Source organism: Peromyscus maniculatus, chromosome X (genome assembly GCF_049852395.1).
Source record: "Peromyscus maniculatus bairdii isolate BWxNUB_F1_BW_parent chromosome X, HU_Pman_BW_mat_3.1, whole genome shotgun sequence".
NCBI classification, from domain to species: domain Eukaryota; kingdom Metazoa; phylum Chordata; class Mammalia; order Rodentia; family Cricetidae; genus Peromyscus; species Peromyscus maniculatus.
In genome coordinates, this window is record NC_134875.1 from 47,317,237 (window position 1) to 47,343,009 (window position 25,773).

General features: G+C 36.7%; 1 protein-coding gene across 5 annotated transcripts in view; it reads right to left on the reverse strand.

The window, feature by feature from the left end:
* Positions 1-7,018: 7,018 nt before the first annotated feature.
* The window catches only part of Alg13 (ALG13 UDP-N-acetylglucosaminyltransferase subunit), a 65,735-nt gene continuing 46,980 nt past the window's right edge, over positions 7,019-25,773 (reverse strand). For 4 of the 5 annotated variants that reach the window (XM_076561647.1, XM_042269684.2, XM_076561646.1 and 1 more), the window contains 6 exons: positions 24,213-24,281; positions 22,771-22,939; positions 18,078-18,260; positions 13,067-13,107; positions 10,636-10,861; positions 7,019-7,894 (listed from right to left, as the gene is read on the reverse strand). In XM_076561647.1, the coding sequence (XP_076417762.1) occupies positions 7,638-7,894; positions 10,636-10,861; positions 13,067-13,107; positions 18,078-18,260; positions 22,771-22,939; positions 24,213-24,281 (945 nt within the window). In that variant the 3' untranslated portion in view covers positions 7,019-7,637. Of the gene's footprint in view, positions 7,895-9,810; positions 10,406-10,635; positions 10,862-13,066; positions 13,108-18,077; positions 18,261-22,770; positions 22,940-24,212; positions 24,282-25,773 lie in introns of those variants that run through there. The other variant, XM_076561648.1, reaches the window with a different exon arrangement.

Sequence of the window (25,773 nt, forward strand, 5' to 3'; positions counted from 1 at the left end):
CTGTGTCATGAGGAAAATAAAAAGAAAAAGAAAAGAACCTACACTACACCCATATTCTAATGATGCCACCACTAGTTACCATATTTTAGACCTCTACTTTGTAAGTCTTTCAACACCTACAATACACTCTATGAATAACCTAATAAAACAAAATCATGATTCTACAAGATTTGAATTTTTAGAAATATTCAAAAATAAGTTGTGGTTCAAAAATGGTCAAATGAAGGGTAACTTAGTTTTTTTTAAAAAAGGTAAACATCTTCAAGCACTGAACAACAGGCACATTCGTGAGTTTTCAGTGTGTACATGCCTAGAACCCCTTAGTCAAAACGTATCCTATTACTTTCCAAAGATACCTTATTTCCCTTTGCAACTTAAAATCAACTTTCAACATTCTTGCGAGTAGTGGCAGCTTTACAAAAATAAATATAGTGCCTCCTAAGAAAAATAAAGGACAAGATACTTAAGTAGAGAACCTCCACAGATTATGGAACAATCAAGATTTAACCCCTGAAATCCTGGTGTTTAAACAAGGTACATGAAGAGTTCCTGTGGCCTAAGATGTAAACAAACTGACAACTGTCTTTCTACATCTTAGGTGATCCAAAAGAAACATTTTATCATGTACAGGTTTTGGCAAGTGGGTTGTTAGCAAGGAGTAACTGGAAAAACAAAAACCCCTGAAGATTCTACAGAATAATGGGAGCCTTTTGGACTAAACATTCATAGTGGCGGATATAGTGAGATGAGGCTCAAATAGAAAGACGAAAGCAGCTAGCTCAGGTCATCTGAAAATCTAATGTCCAATGTAGATGTTTCCATAGGAGATCTAATCATTTTATTTAAAATACAGCTTCAGCAACAGCACTATACTTCAACAACCAAGGCAGTTGCCTGTAGTCCAACAAGTGACAACTGTACCCGGCAATATTTAGGAAGGAGAGGCAGTCAGAATTCAAGAGTTTTTCTAGAACCAATGGCACTAAAATCAACGTCAGTGTGGGTTCACAAGGAGAGTTCCAAACCCAAGCCATCAACCACATTAGTTAGGGAATATAATTTCATAAAGTACTAACTTTAGAAATAACTATTTGAATTCTCCCTTTAAATACAATATGGCATGTTCTCGTTTCAATTGCACAACAGTAACAGACCTTGTCCAGATCATTCAGTTCAGATAAGACTAAGTACAGCCTTTCCAAGGGAAAATACATGAAGTTGATTTCTTCTCATGTGCATACTAGAGATACTATTCAAGAAGAGAGAAATATTTTAACTGCTTACAGATTCCATTTCTTCAACGTTTTACAAAATGGGGATAGGGAATTTCTTCCTAGTCAAAACAGTGAATGCGTTTGGAGCTATAGACTTAACAATTGATAGCAGAAGACAGAGCAACTAGAAAACAGACGCTTTGCTTAAATTTTCTCAGCCTAGTCAGTGGTCCCTCACACATCATACAGAAAATGTTTGTATCAAAATTAGTTATATCTCCTGAGTTTAATTTATGAAAGGGAAAATTTCAGTGTTTGTGTAAATGGCACTTTGGCTCTGCATATTACTTTAAAAGCTAAAACCTCTGAGTAATTACTTTTATTTAGATATTTTCTGTAAGAAGTACAAAGTTATTGTCAACCTGAAATGTGTGAAAAACAATCTTGTATAATAATTTTGTGTGTTTTTAGCTTCAGTATAAAGAAAAATAAAGCATTTATTTCCCCTCCCACAAAATGTATGGCTACTTAGAAATAAAGATGTTTTGTTCCTTTTCCAATGTAACCATTTATACCTATTAATAAATGTTGATGGACAGCTTTGGGTTTCACACTATAATTTAACCAGTAGAAATACTAACAGGAGACTACTGTAGTCCAAAATATTTTGAAAAGTATGACTGAGAATCAATATCATTTAAATTTTATAGTTCTTATGTAAAAAGCCATTATTATTAAGTGCTGAAACAATAAAACCTAAAATGGTTCATTCACCTCAATCAATTTCAACTACAAATTTTGACTATGTACTTCACAAAAGTAATTTTATACAGAGCTAGTGAATATTCTTGAGAAGTATAAAATTTTAGGTACTTAATTAACTATTGATAGGCTTCCCCAACCTCCTAGATGTCTTGGCAAGATCTGTCTGGACCTTATGATAACTACTCTAAAATCTTATTTTAGAATAGTTTATTAAGATAAGTTTATTAAGGTACACAATATTTTGGGGAACACAATACCACACTTCCTCTTTTTGTCTAAAATTAAAGAAAGCTTGTAACTAATACAAGAAAAACTATCTAATAAGTATATATAATATATACAGCCAAAAATTACATTAATGATGTCTAGTCCACTTAGTTATTTTCAATATTTAAACCTTTTTCATTGAAAAAACCTTTTCATACATATATTTTGATCATGTTTCCCTCTATCCTGATTCCTCCTATATCCTTCCTAGTACCCTATCTACCAACTTTGTTCTTTCTCTCTGTAAACCACATAAGACAACAAAAATAGAAACATTAAAACCCTGAACTCTTACTGGCTTCAGAAACAAACACCTTCTCCAGTTACCAAGACATTTTCTTTTATTATGAATTTTTTTTCTAGCACAAGGTAAAATTAGAAAATAGCATATAGTCGACCTAAGCTTTAAGGATTAATCACTCCAAAATAGTTTAAGCGAACAGTAGTTACCTAAACTTGAGTGGATCTTTTCCTGAAACTACATTTTCCACATGTTCCTGACAAGTCCTATAAGGAAAACTCTTTGATGGTTCAGCTAAGACATGTATTCTAAATCAATATCGAAATTCATTATTCTATAAGATGGAGGGGGTGGGAACTAGATTTGTCTTTTGCTACAGTAGTTCTCTTACATTCTTAAACTTTTATTGTAAGAGTTAATATAAAATGCTTTAAAATGTATCATGTACAATGGACTACATCTGTCCCACATTTAGAAAAGCCTAGATTCAGATTAAGCTCTACCACCCTCCCAAACAGACCATTTTGCTATTCATGTAGATTTACATCTGAATTAAGTTTTGAAAGTCTAGTATTCACATTAAAATGATTTGTTTTGTTTACATTTTATTTCCAAAGATAATTAAATGGTTATGCCTTGATTATAGACTCCAAGGAAATGAAACATGCTTTAAATTCACAAGTCTTAAATTTCAACAGTAAAATAATATTAAATTCACAAGTCTTAAATTTCAACAGTAAAATAGACTCAATATTTTTATCTGCTCTTAATTAAGGCAGAGAGCCACAATTAGTTTTGAGAATATACACAACTTAAAATGAATTCTTTTTCTTGCTAATGGAAATTACTTCAATTTCTACCTTTAGTATACCAGATTTTATCAGGAAAGGAATCCAAACCAATCACAGAACCATTTTATCTCCTCCCAATAATTCAAAATGGCTCCTTGCTTTAATAATAGAGAGAGGATTGGCTTTTGTAATGTCAAGGACAACTAAAGAGGTAAAAGGTAAAAAGGCTGGGGAAAGCTCCAGCAGCAAAGTGCTGGCCAGAGAAGCTTGAGGATCTGACTTGGATTCTTAAGCACCCATGTAAAGAGCCAGACATGGTTGTGTGTACATTTCTATTTCCTGGAAGGTGGAGACAGTTGGATCCCTGGGGCTTGCTAGCCAGCCAGCCAGCCTAGCCTAATTGTTGAGTCCCAGGTCCCAAAGACTGTCTCAAAAGAAAACAAGGTGATTGCTTCCGAAGCCTACTACTAGAAGTTGTACTCTGAGCCTGCATATGCATGCACAGCCATGAATAAATGAATGAATGAATATATATATATATATATATATATATATATATATATATATATATATATATATATTAACCCACTAAAAAGGCAGCCTTGCCAGTGTTTCTGCTGTTGTCTTGGAATTTTTTAATTAACAAGTTACTTGCTTCCTTTCTGGTAGTTATCCTTCAATATTTACTCCAGACTTGGCAAAATACAGATTACTCTAACCATACTGCACCCATAACAAGAAAAAAAACTGACTAGAATATGTAAGCAATGTGGCTTAAAGTAAACAACTTTAAATTTTCAAGGCAATTATCAAATTACGCTGCATCAACTGGTAATGGAATTTAAGGCAAGGCAACAACTTAAAGTTTGAAATAAAAGCATACAGTACTCACTTATAGAAGGATACTAGATGAAAAACAAAGGATGACTAGACTGCTACTCACAACTCCAGGGAGGCTAGCTAGAAAACAGAACCCCAAGGAAGACACAGGGATTGCCCAATGACAGAGAAATGGATGAGATCTACATGAGCAAACTGGACGTGAGGTGGGGTAATGAAGGGCAAGGGTCGAGGGAAAGAGAGCTTAGGGGAGTGGGAGATCCCAGCTGGATCAAGAACAGAGAGGGAGAACAAGGAAAGAGAGACCATGATAAATGAAGACCCCATGGGAATAGGAAGAAGCAAAATGCTAGAGAGGTCCCCAAAAATCCACAAAGATACCTCCACAATAGACTACTGGCAATGGTCGAGAGAAAGCCCGAACTGACCTACCCTGGTGATAGAGAATGGTCAAATACCCTAACTGTCGTGCTAGAAATTCTCATCCAATGACTGATGGAAGCAGATGTAGAGATCCACGGCCAGGCCCCAGGTGGAGCTCCAGGAATCCATTTGGCGAGAAAGAGGAGGAATTGTATGAGTGAGAATTGTTGAGACCAAGATTGGAAAAAGCACAGGGACAAATAGCCAAACCAGTGGAAACACATGAACTATGAACAGAGATCCAGAAGCCAAAACAGGAAGATTGGTACATTTAGGGACTTCACCAGGACTAGGAACTATGATGGATTAGGTCTTTGATCTCATTTTGGCACGTGTTGGGTTCCATGTGCTAGGCTTAGGTCATAATGGTGCATTGGTGCCTCTAACATGGCATCAGTTGTGCTAAGGTCTGGGTGCCTGTTACGTATTAAGTATCTGAGAATAAAAAAGTGAGTAATTTCTCACCCAGTCACTCAAAGATGCAGGGACCAGTCCTGACCAGTAAAGTGTTTTTTTTTTTTTTTTTTTTTTTTTGGTTTTTCAAGACAGAGTTTCTCTGTGTAGCTTTGCGCCTTTCCTGGATCTCACTCTGTAGACCAGGCTGGCCTCGAACTCACAGAGATCCGCCTGCCTCCGCCTCCCGAGTGCTGGGATTAAAGGCGTGCGCCACCAACGCCCGGCTCCAGTAAAGTGTTTTTAAAATACAATTCCACAGAAAAGGATACCAGCATAGAGCAAAGGCAAAAGTGGATGGTGTAGTAATTTGGCCTAAGACAGTGGTTTTTAAAATCAGCAATTGTGAGAAATGCTGGCCCCTTTTTCCATAGGCTGCTACTCTAGTCCAGAGTGGCAACCTTTGTACTCTTCTAGCATAATCCTCTTCCCACATTCCCCATCCTATTGTTTAAGCAAAGCTTTATCTAATGAATATCCTGGGGCTTGAGACTGCCCCCTTTTCTGATTGGAGGCTTGGACACATAGAGGAAGACCATCTGCAATCTTCCAGGTCTCAAGAGTTCCCAGACAAGCAGGTGCCAGTTGCCAGCAAGGGGGAAGAGGAGTCTAACGCCTTCTGCTTATCTGTAAGTCTATAATGAGCCCTAAGCGCACCTCACATTGAAAATTGGCCAGAGTGATTTATTTCTTATTTATTTCTTACAGAAACTAAATCAAAAACCCCAACTACTACTGGGTCCATTTGGAACTCTCATTATTTCAATCATCCTGAGAAGAGGCCACTTAGGGCAAGGTATTTTCTTTGTAATGGATCCCATTCTAGCACAGCTCAAGCACCTCACATCTTAATGTCTCAAATGTTTTGCTGTTTTAATTTGGTTTGGGTATGGGATGATTAAGACTTATTCAGAAGCAAAATTAACCTTAAAAACAAGATGTTATTTGGAGCCAATGAATTGACTCTGGTCCAAACACTTGCTGCCAAATTTGTCCCCATGAGTTCAAACCCAGGAACTCACAGATTAGAAGAAAAGAACTAACTCCCACAAGTTATCCTCTAACCTACACATGTCTATAGCAACAACTGCAAGCACAACACTCACCCAACACACACACACACTGAGTAAGCATAATTTAAAGAAAATTTAAAAATTAAAAGGAGATAGTATTTGTAAGTAAGTTCTGTAGTATCCGAAGGATTTTTTGTTGTTGTTGTTGTTGTTGTTGTTGCCATTTATCTGGTGAACAAAGTACTTGGAACAATTTAAGTCCCAGGTCAATAGGAAACTAGTTTGGATATATGAAAAGCAGAAAGCTAAAAAGGATGATGGAGTATGTCTCATAGTCAGAGACAAGCATGCTCTGAGATATAGTACACACCTGAAAATACAAAGTGCCGAGACATGACAAATGTTGACTTACAGAAAATAAAACAAGTAACCTAAGTTTTATAAGGAGGTTAACAGAAATATGCTAACTCATATCCATGCTCTGAGGTATGTCCACTGTTCTCTTTCTCTTAGACCATATAGTTAAAATCTGTTTTAAAATACCTTCAATAAATCTTGGCTGGGCTTTAAGAACATTATCAGTGTTGAGGAAGGGAAGAAAGACAAAAGAATGTATGTGCTGTGAAAGCAAAATGCAGACTGTTGAGGTGGGAGTGTGCAAGGGGCCAGAGAGACAAAAGGGGACAGAAGAGAAGACGGGAACAGAAGGACCAACAAAAACAAATTATGTTTTAAAATGCCACAAGGAAACACAATACTTTGTGGGCTAACTAAAATAACTTTAATTGAAAACAAAAATAAAACCTGAACAGAACATTCTCAGGAAAAAATCACAAGAGTGCTAGTATTCACTGCAATGGGGCTGAAATCAAATAACATTTCAAGTGGCCTTACAACTATTCCTCACCAATTCAAGCTATAAATTCATTTGTAACCACAATGTCAAGAGAAACATGTTGAAATAATCAAACATCTGGTACCCTCTTTGTTGCAAAAAGAAAACTCCACTCATTTTGGCAATTTTAAATGCTAGTTTTTATTTACTGCAAATTGTGCAAAGGACACTATAATACTGTGCAGCAGGACACTTATGTGAATCCAGTATTAAACAATACCATATGTGGCAAATGTAAAGCAGAACACCATGTAACTTCAAAACTAAATATCAGACTGCAATTCAGTTCTGACAATTCTTAAACCTGAAGTCTCATTTAATATAAACAAATAGCTAGGAGCATAACTTTCCCTCTCTTAAATTTCTTGAAAAGTGGAAATCATATTAATTTTAAATAGTTGATTAATATGCATTATATTATAAGAAAACAGCTTGTATGTTTTCCTTCTTTTATCAGTTGGCACCATCAGTTAGTACAATGTTCACAAGCTGGCTAACAGAAAACTGCCTACAATGAACTTGCTCATTATAGGGACCATTACATTCATTGCAATTTTCTTATTCATAACATAAGTGATATGCCCTTGTTTTAAAGAAATAGTTTACTTCAAAAGTAAAGTAATTTTAAAGACATACAATAGTGAACATTCGTACCACCTAAACCACTTAAGAATAAGACATTTATCAACCATAAAAGTAAAAATGGCAGCAAAGAATATTTTATATTGCCAAATCTTAATTCTGAGGTGTATAATGAGGTGAATTAGGTAGAAGCATATAGCCAACTGGCCCAGAATTTATAGCACCATGGATTTGGGCAGAACCACCATATGCTGCGCCAACTGGATGCCACATGCCAACATTGGGATAATCTGATGCAACAGGAATGCAGGAATCAAAACCTGGCAAAGGTGACCCATAGGGATCTGACATTATTGGATAATAGACTGCTCCATGAGGGACAGGTACAGCATCAGCAATGGGAAAAGTATCTGAAAAGAAAAAGATATATATATATATAGATAGATAGATACACACACACACACACACATATATATATATATATACACTCTATAGTAAAAACTCACTAGATGTAAATGAATACTCATGCAAGAAAAATTAAATATAGTATTAACTATAAGAAACAACACAGGGCCTGTCAGAAAAGCTGCTCAGTGGGGGGATGCTTGCTGCCAAGCTTGACATTTCTAGTGTCCCACATGGTGGAGGGTTGAAAGCTGACTCCTTTCTTGGGTTGTCTTCTGAGTGCTGCATGTGAACCATGGCATGCACACATACACAAAGGCACAGACATACACATTCATTCACATACACACATACACACACACACACAATGTAATTAAAACATTTTTTAAAGATCACAGAGGCTAGAGAGATGGCTCAGTGCTTCAGTGCCATTTGCTGCTCTTCCAGAGGGCCAACACCCACATGGTAGCTCATAACCATCTATAACTCCAGTTCTAGAAGACCCATGACACCCTCTTCTGAACTCCTCAGGAAAAACACCCATACATGAAAAGATTACAGCAACTCCAAGTAGGAACATTTTAATTCTGTTGTTCTTTTGAGACAAGGTCTCTCTACATAGCCTTGGCTGTCCTGGAACTTGCTATGTAGACCAGGCTAGCCTGGAAGAGATCTGCCTGCCTCTGCCTCCTGAGTTCTGGGATTAAAGGAGCACACCATACCTGGCAGAAGATTTTAGAGATGAATAATGATTTCTACAAGGTTACCAAAAGAGTGTCTGAAATCTTCTGTATTAAAAAGTTGCTTATACATACAATTAAATCAGGAATGGAAACATCATCTGTTTGTAACTGGGAATCCAGTACTTTTACCAAGTTACAAAGATCTTGCAAACATAGACACACTTCTTTATACTTTTTAAGAAACTACATTTACTAATAGCTCCAACTAGCTTACTAAAAGAGTTTCAAATTACTGTAAAGCTGTTAAACTTATAATGACAAGTTCAAGTTTGCAAAACCTCTAATTTTTATTTCAAACATAGATTTTCTTTCACTGTAAATTCAGCAAGTTGCGTTTTTTCCCTAAATTGACAGGCCTACATTTTCATTTGAGAAAATGATGCTCAGGCCAACCATGTTTGTCTATCATTCCTTCAAGGTGAAAAATATGTTCCATGTTAACAGTTAGCTAATAAATATCTTAAGTTAATAATCAAATTTGCCGACCGTGGTGACACACACAGACAGAATCTGCCAAAGGAGAAGGAAGCAGGAGGATCATGAGTTCAAGACCACATTTAAAGTCCTGGATGCCAGGTGGTGGTGCATGCCTTTAATCCTAGCACTCAGAAGCAGAAGCAGTCGGACCTCTGTGAGTTCAAAGCCAACTTGGTCTACAGAATGAGTTCCAGGACAGCTAGAGCTACACAGTGAAACCCTGTCTCAAAAAACCAAAAAGGAATAAATATCCTGGGCTACAAATTAAAGAGAGACTGGAGAGATGGCTCAGTAGTAAAGAGCACTGGCTGCTCTGCTCTTCTAGATGTCATGAGTTTAATTCCCAGCAACCACATGTTGGCTTACAACTTTCTATAATGGGATCCAGTGCCTTATTCTGGTGTACTGGTGGTATACATGCAGACAAAACACTCATATACATAAAATACATAAATCTTAAAAATAAAAAACAACCATGGCTGATATGTAGAACTGAATGGTATTGTAAAATAAAAGGAAAAATAAAAATAGATAAATAAATAAAAACAAACTTCATTTAGTTTATAGAAGTGTTTCATGACTGGTTCCTATATTTATCATGAAGAAAACTAAATACAATTAGCAAGAATGGAGACTTAAGAGTTTTTTTTAAATGAACCTCTCTGAAGAAATAAAAAAATCCACAATTCTGTACAAAGTGTAGCAGTAAAAAACATACTGGTTTATTAGTATAGCTTGATGCCACTGCCATGATATGGTACCAATAGTTTTATTCATGTTGATTTTAGTACTGAGAATGCAAATGCCACAAAGTCAATGTGGTGGTTTGAATGAAAATGGCCCCCCTAAGGTTATATATTTGAATAGTTGGTTAGTAGTTGGTAGAACTGTTTAGGAAGGATGTGGTCTTGCTGAAGGAAGAGTTTCTCTAAGGGTTGGGCTTTAAGATTTCAAAGGCCAGGCCATTCCCAGTCAGTGCAAGCTTGCTCACTCTCATGCACCCCCCCCCCCACACACACACACAGTCTCATGCTTGTGCATCAGATGTAAGCCCTCAGCTACTGCTCCAGTGTCATGCATGAATGCCTGCCACCATGCTCCCCAAACCATGATGATCACAGATTAATGCTCTGGAATTTTAAGCAAGTTCTCAATCAATTCTTCTTCTCTAAGTTGCCTTGGTTCTGGTGTCTCTTCACAGCAACAGAAAAGTAACTAAGAAAGTCAAAGAATGAGATGGGGCTACAACTCAGTGGTAGAACTCTTGCTTGGAATGCATGAAGCCCTGTGTTCAATCTGCAGTACCACAAAGAGAAAGAACAAATAAAATCTTAGTATTGTTTGTAAATACTACTGGCCTCATGCATGGGTCCTTTCAAAAAGTTCAAAGGATCACAAGGCATCTACATATATTTTTGAGAACTGATAATCTAAAAGCATATGGACTTAATGAAATATCTGCAGACTAAATTATACACAATAAAATCCAACTGACTTTCCTACTAGCAATCTCATTACATACTCACCATTTGTTGATACTTCTGCCTGTGTGTCATCTGCTCTCACTACATCACTGTAAAAATGAGGAGCACTTTGGTCTACAAGAGGTTGCTCAGTACAATCTGAATAACTCTCTCCATTAAGCTGTTGTTGCTGCTGCTGCTGCTGCTGTTGTTGTTGCTGTGGCGGCTGCTGCTGCTGCTGCCCATGTGGCACATAGACCATGGAGTGCAAGTAGTTGTGATGATAGCACTGGAGCAAGAAAAGGTGCAAGTGAAAACCTGCAAATCCTTATTGTTCTCTAGTCTTAATTCCTAGCTTAAAGAAATCAGGTGTTGTAACATCTGATATGTACCGAGATTTTTTTAAACTTATAACTTTAAGATCTTTTATACAACCTATAGTGCATATTTACACCTAGGGATACATTTTAAAAAATCAAAGATATAAACAGACTTGTACACAAAAATGTCACGTGTAGCCTTACTTTTTAAAGTAAAAAGTACTGAAAAACCTAAGTATTCAACAATATGGAGCTGAGACAACTGTTATATATCCATGGCAGACTACTACACAGGCAAAGATTCATGCTATCAAATATTTAAAGACAAAAAAAAAAAAAAAGCAGGCTGGAGATGACTCAGCAGTTGAGAGCACTCTTCCAGAGGTCCTTAGTTCAATACCCAACAACCACATGGTGGCTCACAATCATCTATAATGGGATCTGATGTCCTCCTCTGGTGTACAGACACACAGAGTATTCATATACATAAAATAAATCTTTCAAAAAAAAACGACAAAAAAGCTACTCATGCTAAGTTAAATGATTAGAAAATTAGATGTGATACGGGTTTTTAATAAATAAAAATTCAAAACCTATAAGATATCAAAACTGCTAATTCTGATGGGGGGTGGGCTGGGGGGAAGGGGAGGGGGGCAGGAAGGGAGAGAACAAGGGAATCTGTGGCTGTTATGTAGAACTGAATTGTATTGTAAAATAAATACAAAAAAAAAAAACCCTGCTAATTCTGCTTTTCTTAATACAAGTTCCCAAATATACTACAATGAACACTATATAACACTATTGTCTTTAATATAAAAAAGGAAAAAAAGTGTTAAGCTATCTATCATTCATCTCCTAGTTTTCCTGTGACTTAAACAGCAGTTTCTGAGAGGGGGTTCAAGAAAGGGCTTCTCTGTGTAGCCCTGGCTGTCCTGGAACTCAGAGATCCACCTGCCCCTGTCCTGGGTTTAAAGGTGTACACCACAACTGCCAGGGTTGGTTGTTGGATTGTTTTTGAGAAGGAGTTTCTATATGTTACTCAATCTACTTTTGCACTCCTGAGTTGAAGTGATCCTTCCACCTCAGCTTCTTGAGTCGGTAGAACAACAGACATGTACCATAATGCCTGGCTAGGAGAATTATTTTTAAATGCCTCAGCCTTATGGATTGTATAGCCAAGTTTCCACATGAGTGTAATAACTGAAGGGACAAGTAATTATCAATCCTAAAACTACATTTAAAAAGATAATATCAAAGAACAAATACCTACCCTACTACTCTTAACTTAGATGCGTGCTATATGAGGAAAAAGGTTTTCTGCTGATGTCTAACGTCTCAGGGAAATTACTGCAAGGGGCTATGAATTACCTGAGCCATCTCCAAGAGACTATTAGTTTAATATCATGTGCTAAATGTTCATCTCCACCATTCTTTTTCAGGAAATATGCTATCTGGTTATGGGTTATATTAGTTATAAGTGAAGTGTATTTGAAGGGGAAAAATGATCCCTGGCTCCACAAACCAAAACACCTATCAGTGATAACAAGATGTAGGCTAGTATGTACACCTTTCAAACTCAGGAAAGTGTTTAGCACTTGGTGCTTTTAAAAGTTATTTAGGTGGCGCACGCCTTTAATCCCAGCACTCGGGAGGCAGAGCCAGGCGGATCTCTGTGAGTTCGAGGCCAGCCTGGGCTACCAAGTGAGCTCCAGGAAAGGCGCAAAGCTACGCAGAGAAACCCTGTCTCGAAAAACCAAAAAAAAAAAAAAAAACAAAACAAAAAAAAAAAAAGTTATTTAAATGTCATTGAACTAAGTCTGATTTTCACATAGAATACAGAAATTTCCCTAAGATATAAGTAAACCAATAATTCTCATTCTGGATATATGCCACTGAAGGGCTGGTATATGATGTTAAGTATGAAGCATAACCTAATATATATGCAGTTGTGCTTAGAGACCAGCCACCACTCTCTTCAACTTAACACTATTTCACAGTAATACAATGAGCTATGCTAAAGTACAAAACTGACCAACATCAGCTTCAGAGATTTCTTGAGAAAATAAGAGACATTCACGGTATTCCTGGCTTTTAAAGTTCAAAAGTCTGATTTCTCAAAACAGATTATTATTTAAACACAGGACTTATCAAAATAATTTTAGTATTATTCCTACCTGCAATCCCAGATTGAAATAGTACTGCAAAACTTTTGTATCTAAAACAAAAAAAAAGACTTTTATAAGACTGACATAAGCAATTTAGATTACTTAACAGCTTTTCCCTGCAAATTATTAAAATAGATAGTCATAGCCATCTCACACACTACCACAACTCTCAATTCTGCTTTAAAGGACTATTTCTTCACTTGGCATAGCTATGATCATTTTGTGACACAAGGTTTAATCACCCAATACAAACTTCATTTCTGCTCTTAGTATTAGACAGATGCTACTGTAATGCCATTCTGTTACTAAGAAAACAGCTAGAAAAGACATTTTCTTGCTTGTCTTAAGATGAAAATTTTACACCTCTACCTCAGTTACTCACACTACTACATAGTATAAACTGCTCTATTAATGCTGAGCAGTGATGCCCACTGAAGAAACTTAGCATAGTCATCTTGTTTTGATTTATCATAACATACTATAACACACTACCACCAGAACTCCAAAGAGAGGGGACAGTAACCAAGGCAGGCAGAAATGAATTAAAGCCTAAAATGATAAAACTTCTCCAAGTATAGAACTCAAATAGTTGATAAATTAGCCAAAACTAGATGTACAGCAGTAGAGGGAATATTCACAGTATTCTTGTTTTTGTCTGTATTATTTTAATGTCTGGCATGGACACTGAAGGCCTTGAAAACACTACATAGAAATTCTACCACTGAAAAAACATCCTCATCCCTATTCTGAGTATTTTAATTGTATCGATAAGTGCACTTAACTGGCTGACCTGCGTCCACACATATTTTTATTATTATTATTTTTTTTTTTTTTTTTTTTTTTTTTGGTTTTTTTCGAGACAGGGTTTCTCTGTGTAGCTTTGCGCCTTTCCTGGAGCTCTCTTGGTAGCCCAGGCTGGCCTTGAACTCACAGAGATCCACCTGGCTCTGCCTCCCGAGTGCTGGGATTAAAGGCGTGCGCCACCAACGCCCGGCTATTTTTATTATTAATATAGCCCAAGTTCCACTAACAAGATGAATTTGTGGAAAATGTCCCTTTCATAAGCTAAAGCCTCCCTATGGAAATCCATTTATTGCCATTTTTTGTTTTGTTTTGTTTTTGTTTTTTTCTCTGAGACAGGGTTTCTCTGTGTAGCTTTGCGCCTTTCCTGGATCTCGCTCAGTAGACCAGGCTGGCCTCGAACTCACAGAGATCCACCTGGCTCTGCCTCCCGAGTGCTGGGATTAAAGGCGTGGGCCACCACCGCCCGGCCATTTATTGCCATTTTAAAAGAATCAGTATGTATTTTGACTAACATACGGGGATATAAAGCCAGATGCTCCAGCTAAAGAATATGAGAACAGAAAGTAAATCTCTGGCACACACAAACATCAATACAAAAACCTACACACCAATGTTTATGGTAGTACCTATCATCACAATGGTCAAAAGGTAGAAACAACCCAAATCTCCATCAACTGATAGAAAATAAATGTGGCATAACCATACAATGAGCATTATTAAACTATACATAGTGTTAAGTATTGGTACCTATATACAAGAATGATGAACCTTACAAACACGCAATTATTCACAAAGACCAAAATCTGGAAATAGCCTAAATACTTATTGATAGATGAATGGATAAAGAAAAGGTGGTATATATACACAATAGTCTTATTCAGCAATAAAGAATAAAGTCATGACATCTATTGGAAAATAGATGGCACTACAGATAGTATGTGAAATAAGCCAGACTTAGACAAATGTTTCTTTTCATATGAAGAATCTAGTTTTAAAGTTTTTTTTTTGGGGGGGTTGTTGGGGGGGTAAGAACTCTCTTTTTTGGGGGGCGGGGGTTTCAAGACAGGGTTTCTCTGTGTAGCCCTGGTTCTGCAACTCTCTTGTAGACCAGACTGGCCTCAAACTCAAGAGATTCACCTGCTTCTGCCTCCCTGGAATTAAAGGTATGTGCCACCACACCCAACCCAGAACTCTTTATCTTTATTTATCCATGCCAAGGTTAACACCCTAATACCAACTGTATTTGATGCACTAAAAGAACAAAATTAGAAAATGAAACGTCAAAGTAGCAGAGGAATGACTATGACAGAAGGGATCTAAAAGCAGGGCAAGAAGAAAAAGATAAAGAGTAATGCATTGGGAATAATCAATTACCACATGTTTGGTCTCATGTGAATCTAGACTCAACTACATATACATATATAAAAAGACATGAAAGCAGAAGGGAACTATCTAGAAAAAAAGGAACTAGTGGAGGCACCAAGTATGGGAGATGATAGTGGGAATGTGAATATGGTCAAAATATGATATACAGTACAAAAATGTCATAATGAAATCCATTATATTATAGGGTATGATGATACAAAAGCTCATAGTTCTATCCTTACAAAATCCCAGCACAGAAAGGAGAAAGGAGATTTACATAATCCCTTCACTAGCTTAGGAGCATTAGCACTAATAGCTTCTAGGAAGGGGATAGTCAGTTTTCCTGGGAGGATGACCACACATCAGAGCAGCCCCCAATCCCAAGATAGCTGGGTAACACCAACTGGATTCTGTGAGCAATGAAGAAAAAAGAAATCTCAAGAGTGTTTGGAAAGGGATGGAAAGTTGAGAGGTGTTAAGGAGAGAACTTGAGGGGGGTGAATATGTTCAAGAGACATTTTATGAAGTAAGAATTTATAAGGAATATTCAATTAAATACTAACCATAGGGAAAAAACAAGTGAATCACTAATTTTAAAGAGCACTGATAAACACTCACGCCCAGTTTAAGAAGCACTGTACAAATTACACACTATATTGGTTACATTTATATATAAAACTAACCCATGGTAGAAAACAAAAGAGCAGAGAAATGATGATATCTAGGGGAAAATGACAGGGAGGTCACAGAAAACTTTTGGACAGATCTGGGGAGGTAAGTATCTGTCATGCAGACATAAATCCAAGTCCCAGAACTCATACAAAAAACACTGGGCATGGTAATACACACTTGTCACCTCAGCACTGGAAAAACAGGCAGGAATTGCGTTAGCTGGATAGATAGCCTAAGCCTACTTGCTAACTTCTTGGGCAATGATATCTCATCTCAAGAAAAACAAAAGCAATATGTGAGGAACCACCGAAGTTGTTGCAACATATACATGAATATGCACATGCAGGAAAAAAATTGTTAACAAAAAAATTTTTTAATTAAAAAAACCAAAGTGTTGAGACAATAACAATATTTATAATTTAATTAGTAATGGGCTACATGGGTAACTTTTGATTTTGTGTGTTGTAATGAATACATAACGACACATATTAACAAATTATAGAATCTTTCAATACATGAATACATTGGACAATAATTAAATTATTGTAAAATAATTAAATGTTTAAATAAACATTCTTTACTACAAATATTCACCACTTCCTTGTGATAACAACATTTAAAATCTTTTCTTAGTTATTTTGAAATACATAGTATATATGTATATCTAACAGTGCAAATACAACACCAAAGCAGTCCTCACATATAATATGTAATTCTGTACCTAGTGATCAATCTTCATTAATTTATCCTCCTATATTCTTCTCAACCTCTAGGAATTACTATCCTATTCTATATTTCTATGAAATAAGAAGTATGTTTTCACACTTTACAAATAAGTTGAGACATGCAGTATTTGTCATTTTGTACCTGGCTTATTTTACCAAATACTATGCATGTCTTCTAGATTAGTCCACAAATTATAGGATTGTCTTTTATGTACATTGTGTATATATACTCATTTTCATTATCCTTTATGGTTGGGAGGTCTACTGATAAATACAATTTACCTTTAAAGCCATCAAAAACAAGATGGGTTAATTTCCCGTCAGACGAACAAAAGGAACAATGAGCAAATATGTGATAAAAACAACAGTCAAACATCAACAACATAATCTTGCTGGCAATTATATTATCAATGAAAAAAATCAATAATGTTTATCTACCTTCCCAATAAAATGCTAGAAAAATAGAAAATCAGCATCATATGATGGTTGAATACTACTTGGGCACCAAAGGTGAACAGAATAAAGTAGTCAGGATTTAGATATTGGGTTAAATTAGGTAGAAACAACAATAATACTTACAAAATATGAAACCAAGAAGAGGAATAAATGTTTTGTGTTGACTGGTGAAAGACAAGAAGGAAAAGATGAGGAATTTCATTAGAGACCATTTAAGTTTGAAAGTTAAAAAGCTAAGTGAAAATGTATAGTAAGCAACCAAAATTTCTGAGCACAAAGCTAAATAGATTTAGAATCGACTAAAAAGTTTTTTATGGAAAAAGAACAGAACAGAGTTGGAGAAAATCCTGTTGACTAGTTCAGGGCTAGAAAGAACTCAGAAAAAAAAAAAGCAGCAGCTAGAAAAAAATTAGGAAAATGTTGTAAGCAAGAAAGTATAAGCAAGTTGCTAACAATTTTCAACTAAAATTCTCTTTGAGTAATACTACCAAACTCAAGGGCAACAAAGAATTTCCAATGGAAAAAAAAATCACTGCTGGTTGTTGAAGGAAGCAGAAATACATGATTGATACTCAAAGCAGATCAGATGAATAGAAGCTTTCTCCACATACTCAAAATTCAGTTGGTATACTAAGTATCAAAAAGCTAACAATTTCATACAGTTGGGGAAAGAACTTAAATACAAGAAAGCTTTTAATATTACCTCCCAATTGAAAATAAAATAGTTGAGGAAAAAACAAAGCTATCCATGTGAATCTCTTTCATGAAAGACATGGAGCTACAAGAGGGGAGCAGAGGAAGAGTCATGATTCAATCCAACTATCTGTTAAAGTTAACTCTGTAGAGGATACTTGCAGTTGCTCCTTGTTAGCCACCTAGAATTATATGCTCAAATTGCTCTCATTTGGTTCTGCACCCATCAGTCATCCAGAAAATGTTCTAGATTCAAAAACGATCTCAAACCTAAATAACTTGTACCAAATTTCAAAATACCCTACCTTGGGGCAGATCACTTCCACTTGGATCACAGGAATAAGGTGGCAGTGGTGGGGGTAGAGACAAGCCTGATGCATCTCCTGCTTCAAGAGGAGCTGGAGGAGGAGGAAGTGGAGGAGGAGGCGGTGGTAGTGGTGCTGCCACTGCTACTGCTGCTGCTGCTGCTCCTGGAGGCTGAAGATAGGCTGCAGCAGTAGAAATCAGAGAATTACTACAGACAGTCAGCAATAACAAAGAAATAAAATGTGAAATAGCAATGCACAACTGTTGCCCCTTATGAAGCAGTAGCTGACCTGCTTTTTTTGTCCCCACTCCATATAATCATAGAACTCTGCATTCTCATGAGTTGACTTAAAGAGATACTTGGGGGTCTTGTGCTCAGTGCATGAGTTGGCTGTTTGAACCCTGGGGCTTATACAGGGACACTTGGCTCAGCCTGGGAGGAGGGGACTGGACCTGCCTGGACTGAATCTATGAGGTTGATCTCAATCCTCGGGGGAGTCTGCCCTGGAGGACGTGGGAATGGGGAGTGGGCTGGGGGTAAGGGGAGGGGGGAAGGAGGGGGGAGAACAAGGGAATCCATGGCTGATATGTAGAATTAAATTATATTGTAAAATAAAATTAAATTAAATTAAAAAGAGAGAGAGAGAAACACTTGGATGCAAATTGAAAGATGTTTCCAGTAACCTGTCACTGTTGGTCAAATAATAAGACACAGAACTCAACAGAAAAAAACACATACAGTAGAGATTTTAGCAACCTTACAAATTCTCCTGGCAGCCTCAGAAGAACGTGGGGAACTTTAAATTATCAAGTTCTAGTTCTGAGGAGACACAGACTTTAAAAAATGGACTGGATACAATATTTTATCCTTGTAACATTCTATATCTATTACTATAGTTTAAAGAGATTCATCTAGGAGTTACCTTTAATACAAAGTTGAAATATAATATAATAATTGTTTGCATATTAAACCTCTATGATGATAAACAGTATGTTTCCAACATAGTTAAAATACCTACATATATAGTTAAAAATCTGTTATTTTGATCAATGCTAAATGGCATAATCCTTCAAATTTATTTGAACAATTTTAGTCAATTTAGAAATTAAAGTATCAAACTTCAAAGCTGTGCTAGATACACAATTTTTTTCTTTAATTTGGAGCTGAGGACCGAACCCAGGGCATTGCACTTGCTAGGCAAGCATTCTACCACTGAGGTAAATCCCCAACCCCTCAATACATAATATTTTTAACACTAGAAGGCACAGAAAGTCTCATCTCATCATTAAATAAAGGATTAAATTCAGAGCTATAAGACACAGAATTTAGCTTAAAAACAATCCACAAGCTCAATTTTTTACTCTGAAAATTTTGCAAGAAAGGGATCTACTTTGCCTCCATTCACTGGCAATGCTAATAATACATTCATACCTTTTATACAGTTAACAGTAATAAGAATGTATCTACAGATGATATCAAAGCAAAAAAAATCATAAGCAATTTTTTGGGAGGAGGTAAAAAACAATCCTCTTGATTGTGGTGTTGCTTACATAACAATGCATCTGTGAAAAATTCAAAGAACTGGACAATAGGAAGTGAATTGTATTAAAGCTAAACTACACAGCCACTTTTAACAATTTGTCTTTTGGAGTTGTTTGATAAATTTAGAAATGTCTAATTTCATAGTTTTAGAAAAGTAATTTAATTATTAGAATATCTACTAATGTTTGGATGCATTTATAAAATGGGGTTTCCAACAAAATTCTTTCCTTGTCTCTTTTAAAACAAGCACTCAAAACAAATCATACTATGTTTTTATAAAAGCAAATGGAGTATGGGTCTGGCAGAACAAACTTGTAATCTCAGCTACTTGGGAGGACAAGGCAGAATGATTTCAAATTCAAGGCCTGCCTAAGCAATTTTGTGAGACTCTGTAGCAGAATGAAATGTGAAAACAGAGCTAGGGATGAATAACTAAGTGCTTGCCTAGCATGCACAAGGCTCTAGGTTTAATGGCCATTACCAAGAAAATGAAGTAAGGCCAATTACTTGAAAACAAAAATGTGATTTATGATCACTGGGTACAAACCAACTACTAGACCTAGAAGTAGCAAAATAAGCTGTCAGAAACCTGAGAGAATCAAGTTTAAAGAAACTAGGGTGTTAGTCTGCCATAACTGACATCCCTTATAAATGTGTAATACAATAATCACCCATTTTTCCCTCTACTATGTATGCAGTCCTGGTTGAACTGCAACTTGATATATTGCTATATAGACTAGCTAGGCTCAAGCTTAAGAGTGTGTGTGTGTGTGTGTGTGTGTGTGTGTGTGTGTATGTGTGTGTCTGTGTGTCTGTGTGTGTGTGTTACGTGTACAGTGAGAATGTATGACACATCTTTCATGTGGGGATCAAGTGTTCGAACCATCTTGCCAGCCTTTTTTGTATATTGTAAATTTCATTTCATGTTCTTCCTACATCAAGTATTGCTGTCCAAGTTTGTTAATTATAGTTATTTCCTTATATTCCACAGGCTCTTTACATAGATTCTCAAAAGACTATATTTTTTTCATTAAAGTCTAGCGATTTTAGTGCAACTTTCTCTTTAATGATTTATTTATTTTTATTTTATGTTCATTGCTGATATTTTGCCTACATGTATGTTAGTGTAAGGATGTCCCTGTAACTGGAGTTACATACAGACAGTTGTGAACTGCCATATGGGTGCTAGAAAATGAATCTTACTGGACTATCCTAATGTTGGATGTTCTGTGTTGATATTCTCATCTCTGCAAGGTGCTATTATGCATGTTTCAAAGATTTCATGTTTCTTTTGTTTCAACAAAGTTTTCTGAATTACACATTTTAGTATTTGTTCCGTTCCCTTCAGTATTCTCCTTCAGGGATTTCTATCATTATTTCATCTCTTTTACCTAACTGCAACATGTCACTTTCGAATCATTACCTTTTTTGTTTTGTTTTGTTGGTATTTTTGAGACAGGGTTTCTCTGTGTAATAAGCCCCATCATGAAACTCACCTTGTAAAACAGACTGGCCTCGAACTCAGAGATATCGCTGCTTCTGCCTCCTGAGTGCTGGGATTAAAGGCGTGTGCCACCACACCTGGATATTATTTAATTATAGATTCCTTTCTTATATACTCATTCATCTTGAAGCACTGTCTAACTGTACTTATCTCCCTAAGCTCTTTATAGTTTTCATTATCGAAATGATCTCCTTCTCATTCTACAAATTCCATCATTTTACTTTATACTTGTGTATGAAGTTCGACCTAAATGTTTTGTTTTAGTTATGCTGACATTTGTGTGAAATTTCTCTTTATAAAATTGAGAATGAGGTAAAGTACAAGGTGGCTTTCCCAATTCTCTAGAGTTTTCTTTTTTGTGCAGTGTTCAAAAAACATGTTTTCTAGAATTCACTAGGAATAGACCCAATCTTTTCCCCCATCCTGATCAATTTTATCCTTCTACTTAAAGCAGCTTTCTTCTTTGAGAAGAAGTACACCCTTGAAAGAATAGAATCCATTCTGTGGGTTCTTAGAAACTAAACTGCTTTAAAGCCGGGTGGTGGTGGCGGCGCACGCCTTCAATCCCAGCACTCGGGAGGCAGAGCCAGGCGGATCTCTGTGAGTTCGAGGCCAGCCTGGGCTACCAAGTGAGTCCCAGGAAAGGCGCAAAGCTACACAGAGAAACCCTGTCTCAAAAAACCAAAAAAAAAAAAAAAAAAGAAAAGAAACTAAACTGCTCTAATCCTTTCTACAAAGTGCCTCACTTAGTAACAGATCAAACCTCTCTCTATGCTTCCAAATTGACCATTCTACCTTCTAAGGAAATTTTATTGTTGTTTTGCTTTCTTTGTTTTTATTTTGTTGAGACAAGGTTCCTCTGTATAGCCACTGGCTGTCTGGAACTCACTCTGTAAACTAGGATAGCTCGGAACTCAGAGATCCATCTGCCTCTGCCTCCCTAGTGATGGGATTAAAGGTGTGCAACCACCACATCTGGCTCTAAGTGAATTATTAGCTCAGCTCCTTTAGAACTCTGTAAGGAAACCAGATCACTAGTTTTTTGAGGGTTTTTTTTTTTTTTTTGCAGATGCTGTTTATGGCTCTGGATTTTATTTTTCCATTTTTATATGTGGAGACTCAGATGGAAAAGCTATGCTGTTGCTACTACTTTTCTAAAAGTTTAAATTATATTACTTCATTAATATTTAGCTACTACTCCATAAACAGGTACTGTTGGCATTCCCAAGGTCACAGTAATTTGTGTCCATAACTTGTCTAAAATTACACAGCTAGTGGGTAGTAAAACCAGTATTATAGTATCTTAGATTCCTTAAATTCTAGAGTTTAGTATCTATTATGACAGTCACAGGACAAGGAGTTATTACATGGGTAGAGGTTTTATAATAAACTTTTAAAAAATTTATAGTATAAAATAACTATCTCAATGTCAATCCTCAAGTAATAAAACATAACTCATGGGGTTAGCAAGATGACTCAGTGTGTACAATGAATTGCTAGTGACCCAAGTTTGATTCCTGAAATTCACATAAAAGTGGAAGGAAAAGAATCACTTCATTAGTTTCTTCCATCTAATAATTAGAATAACAGTATGTACATATTTGTGAGTACAAAAAGGTTTCCAAAGCAAACACTAATAGCCTACCTTGACTGTCTTGTGCAGGTGGAGGTACAAAGACAGGCTGTATGGCATTCTGTGAGGAAACATCAGAGGTACTAATAGTTTGATTATCTCCTGCTGCACAGTTAGGTAAGACTGGAACTGGAACATGGCTGGCCCAGGAAACTCTAATTGCTGTAGAATTTTCTAACATCTATTAAGGGGAAGAAAGATTAAAATTCTTAAGTTTAGTTTCTCAAATTGTATTTGTTTCTTCTCTGAACCTAACTTCAAGAAATTGCAATTTTCCTGGTGACCCAACATTGAGAAACCAATCTGTATGCAAATCATATATAGTTACTTCTTTTGCAGGATCTCTGATAATACATTAATATCAAACAATAAGGCCAAAAGTTGGGGATGGTGGAAAGTTTCCTTCCAACTCCTATTCTCTATCTGCCTAGTTGCCATATTCCCAAAACAGTAACTTCTCCTCAACAGATTTGTAAAATATATTCATTTTCATTTATGTACACATATTTAGCCACATAAACATTTAAGCAGAAGAGATGCTTTGTGTTTAAGTTTAACTGGATGACTTAAACATTTATTTTCCGATCTGGGTGCCAAATTCTTTAAGAGAACATACTATTTTCCCAGGACATATGGTATACAGAAATGTATATAAATATAATAAACAACTAACAGGCTGAGCAGTGATAGTGCACGCCTTTAATCCTAGAACTTGAGAGACAGAGTCAGGGGGATCTCCAAGTTCAAAGCCAGCCTGGTCTACAGAGTGAGTTCAAGACAGCCAGGACTACTCAGAGAAACTCTGTCTCGAAAAAAAAAATAAAAATAAAAATAACAGACTCTTAAACACTGTATTCACTGGCAGCCTCCATTTCTCTTCTGAGTACCACAAAATGGCTCTTACCCAGTCAGATCATCTAAAATGAAGTCATATCAATCAAAGCCTGCTACAGTCTGGTTAATCTTTACATTGCTTGACCTCGTTGGAAACAGCCATATTTACTGTTACTGGAAATGTTCTCATTCCAGAGTCTCAATACATTCTTCTACTTTTGCTCTGTCCTCAATCATTTCTTCTCTACTCATTTCAAAATTTTGGTGATCTACTGGATGATCTATTGGATCATACTCTCCTTTTCAGCACTACAGATTCAGCTACCTTTGTAAATGCCAACTTCCAATTTATGTTTCAGTAAATAAGAGACTTGAAAAGTAATTTATTTTTGACTTATTCATAAGAAGTTCACAGTAGACCACACAACAGTGTCTGAAGCAGTAGACATTTAAGTGACTTGTTAAATAAATGTATTAATCACTGTGCCAGGTTGAACAGAAGGCACAATAATACTTAATGGAATATAAGCAGCTGCTCAGAATTATGTTGAAGGCAAAGAATTCATTTTCTTATATTTAGCTTACTGTAAATGACTGTTTGGTAATACTATGAAGATTACCTTCTGGGGATAGTTGTATGAGGTAACTGTGTCTTGAGGCACAGAACATGGTCCACTGTCCTGAAGAGACTTTAATAAATACAGAAATATAATTGAATAAAGGGAAACAAAGAAATCAAAGGCAATTTTCACTCTCCTTCCTATCCTCCATTATAGTCTCTCTAGGCTCATCCCCAGACCGGTAGCAACCTGCTTACAGGTGGCTCTTCTCCCACACTAACCCCATCCCTGGGGGACTACACAAGGACTTCATGTGGACTCACCTTTCCTCCTTCTTGTGGACCCTCTCACCCATCCCCAGCCTATCCCCATTCTTTTCTGTCAGCCTCAACCTTAGGAACACTCTCTACCCAGTTCCTCCAAATAGGTATACCTGGCAGACCGAGGTAGGTGATTTACACTATCCTTCCCTTCCTGTCCTCCATTACCATCTCCATATTCCATTCTCATCCTCAGCCAGGTTGCTTACAGATGCCTCCCCTCCCAACTCAACTCCATTCACTGGAGACTCCAATTCAGACCCAAGGGCCTCCTAACCCTTTCATCCGTCTCTCCACTTTATTCTTTGTCTTCAACCTTCTTGCAGGATCATCCCTTCCCACCGCACTTCCAACTAACTCCCTAGGAACCCTACCTCTTGATGTGGACAGGATACTTTTGTCTTTCCTGAAGCCCCTCCCTCTTCAGCCTTTTCTCCCAGTCAACCCTCCATACCTCTCAGTCAACCATCAACCTGCAGAAGCACCCAATATCAGACAACCCACAGCTACACTTTTGTGATACCCAGAGAAGGCAAAAGAAACCAAGGAATGGAATAACCACCCAACAAAGACAAGACCTGATATTAACACCTATAATCACCTCAATCATGCCAATGCCAGATGACTAGACACAAACACAAACATTAACAAGGACTTCAAACCAGCTATTATAAACACAACAGCTATTATGTTCAAGAACATCAAAGAGGATATGACTAAATTCCTTAATGAAGTCTGTGGGAAAAAAGTTCAAGAAAAATGAAAGTAAAAATAGAATCACCAAGAAAAACCCAAACTGAGATAAAACTGGAAATAAAAATTTTGCAAATTAAACAAAACCTCAGAGGTAAGTGCTGTGGGATATCATTCTGTATGCTATGAATGTGTGTTGTTTTGATTGGTTGATAGATAAAATCCTGATTGGCCATTAGCCATGCAGGAAGTATAGGCAGGGCAAGCAGACAAGGAGACTTCTGGGAAGAAGGGCTGAATCAAGAATCGCCAGCCAGACACAGAGGCAGGAAGGTGACAAGGCAGAACTAAGAAAAGGTACCAACCCACGTGGCTAAACATAGATAAGAATCATAGGTTAAATTAAGTCTAAGAGCTAGTCAGTAATAAGGCTAAGCTAATGGCCAAGTAGTTATAATTCATATAAGCCTCTGTGTGCTTAACTGGGGGACGCAAGTGGGAGAGATTTGTTGCTGGCAGTCAGCTAGGACACAGGAAATCTTCCAGCTACAGGTAAGCTTCACCAACAGAGAATAGAGGAAGAAGAGAAGCAGGTCAAAGGCACAGAA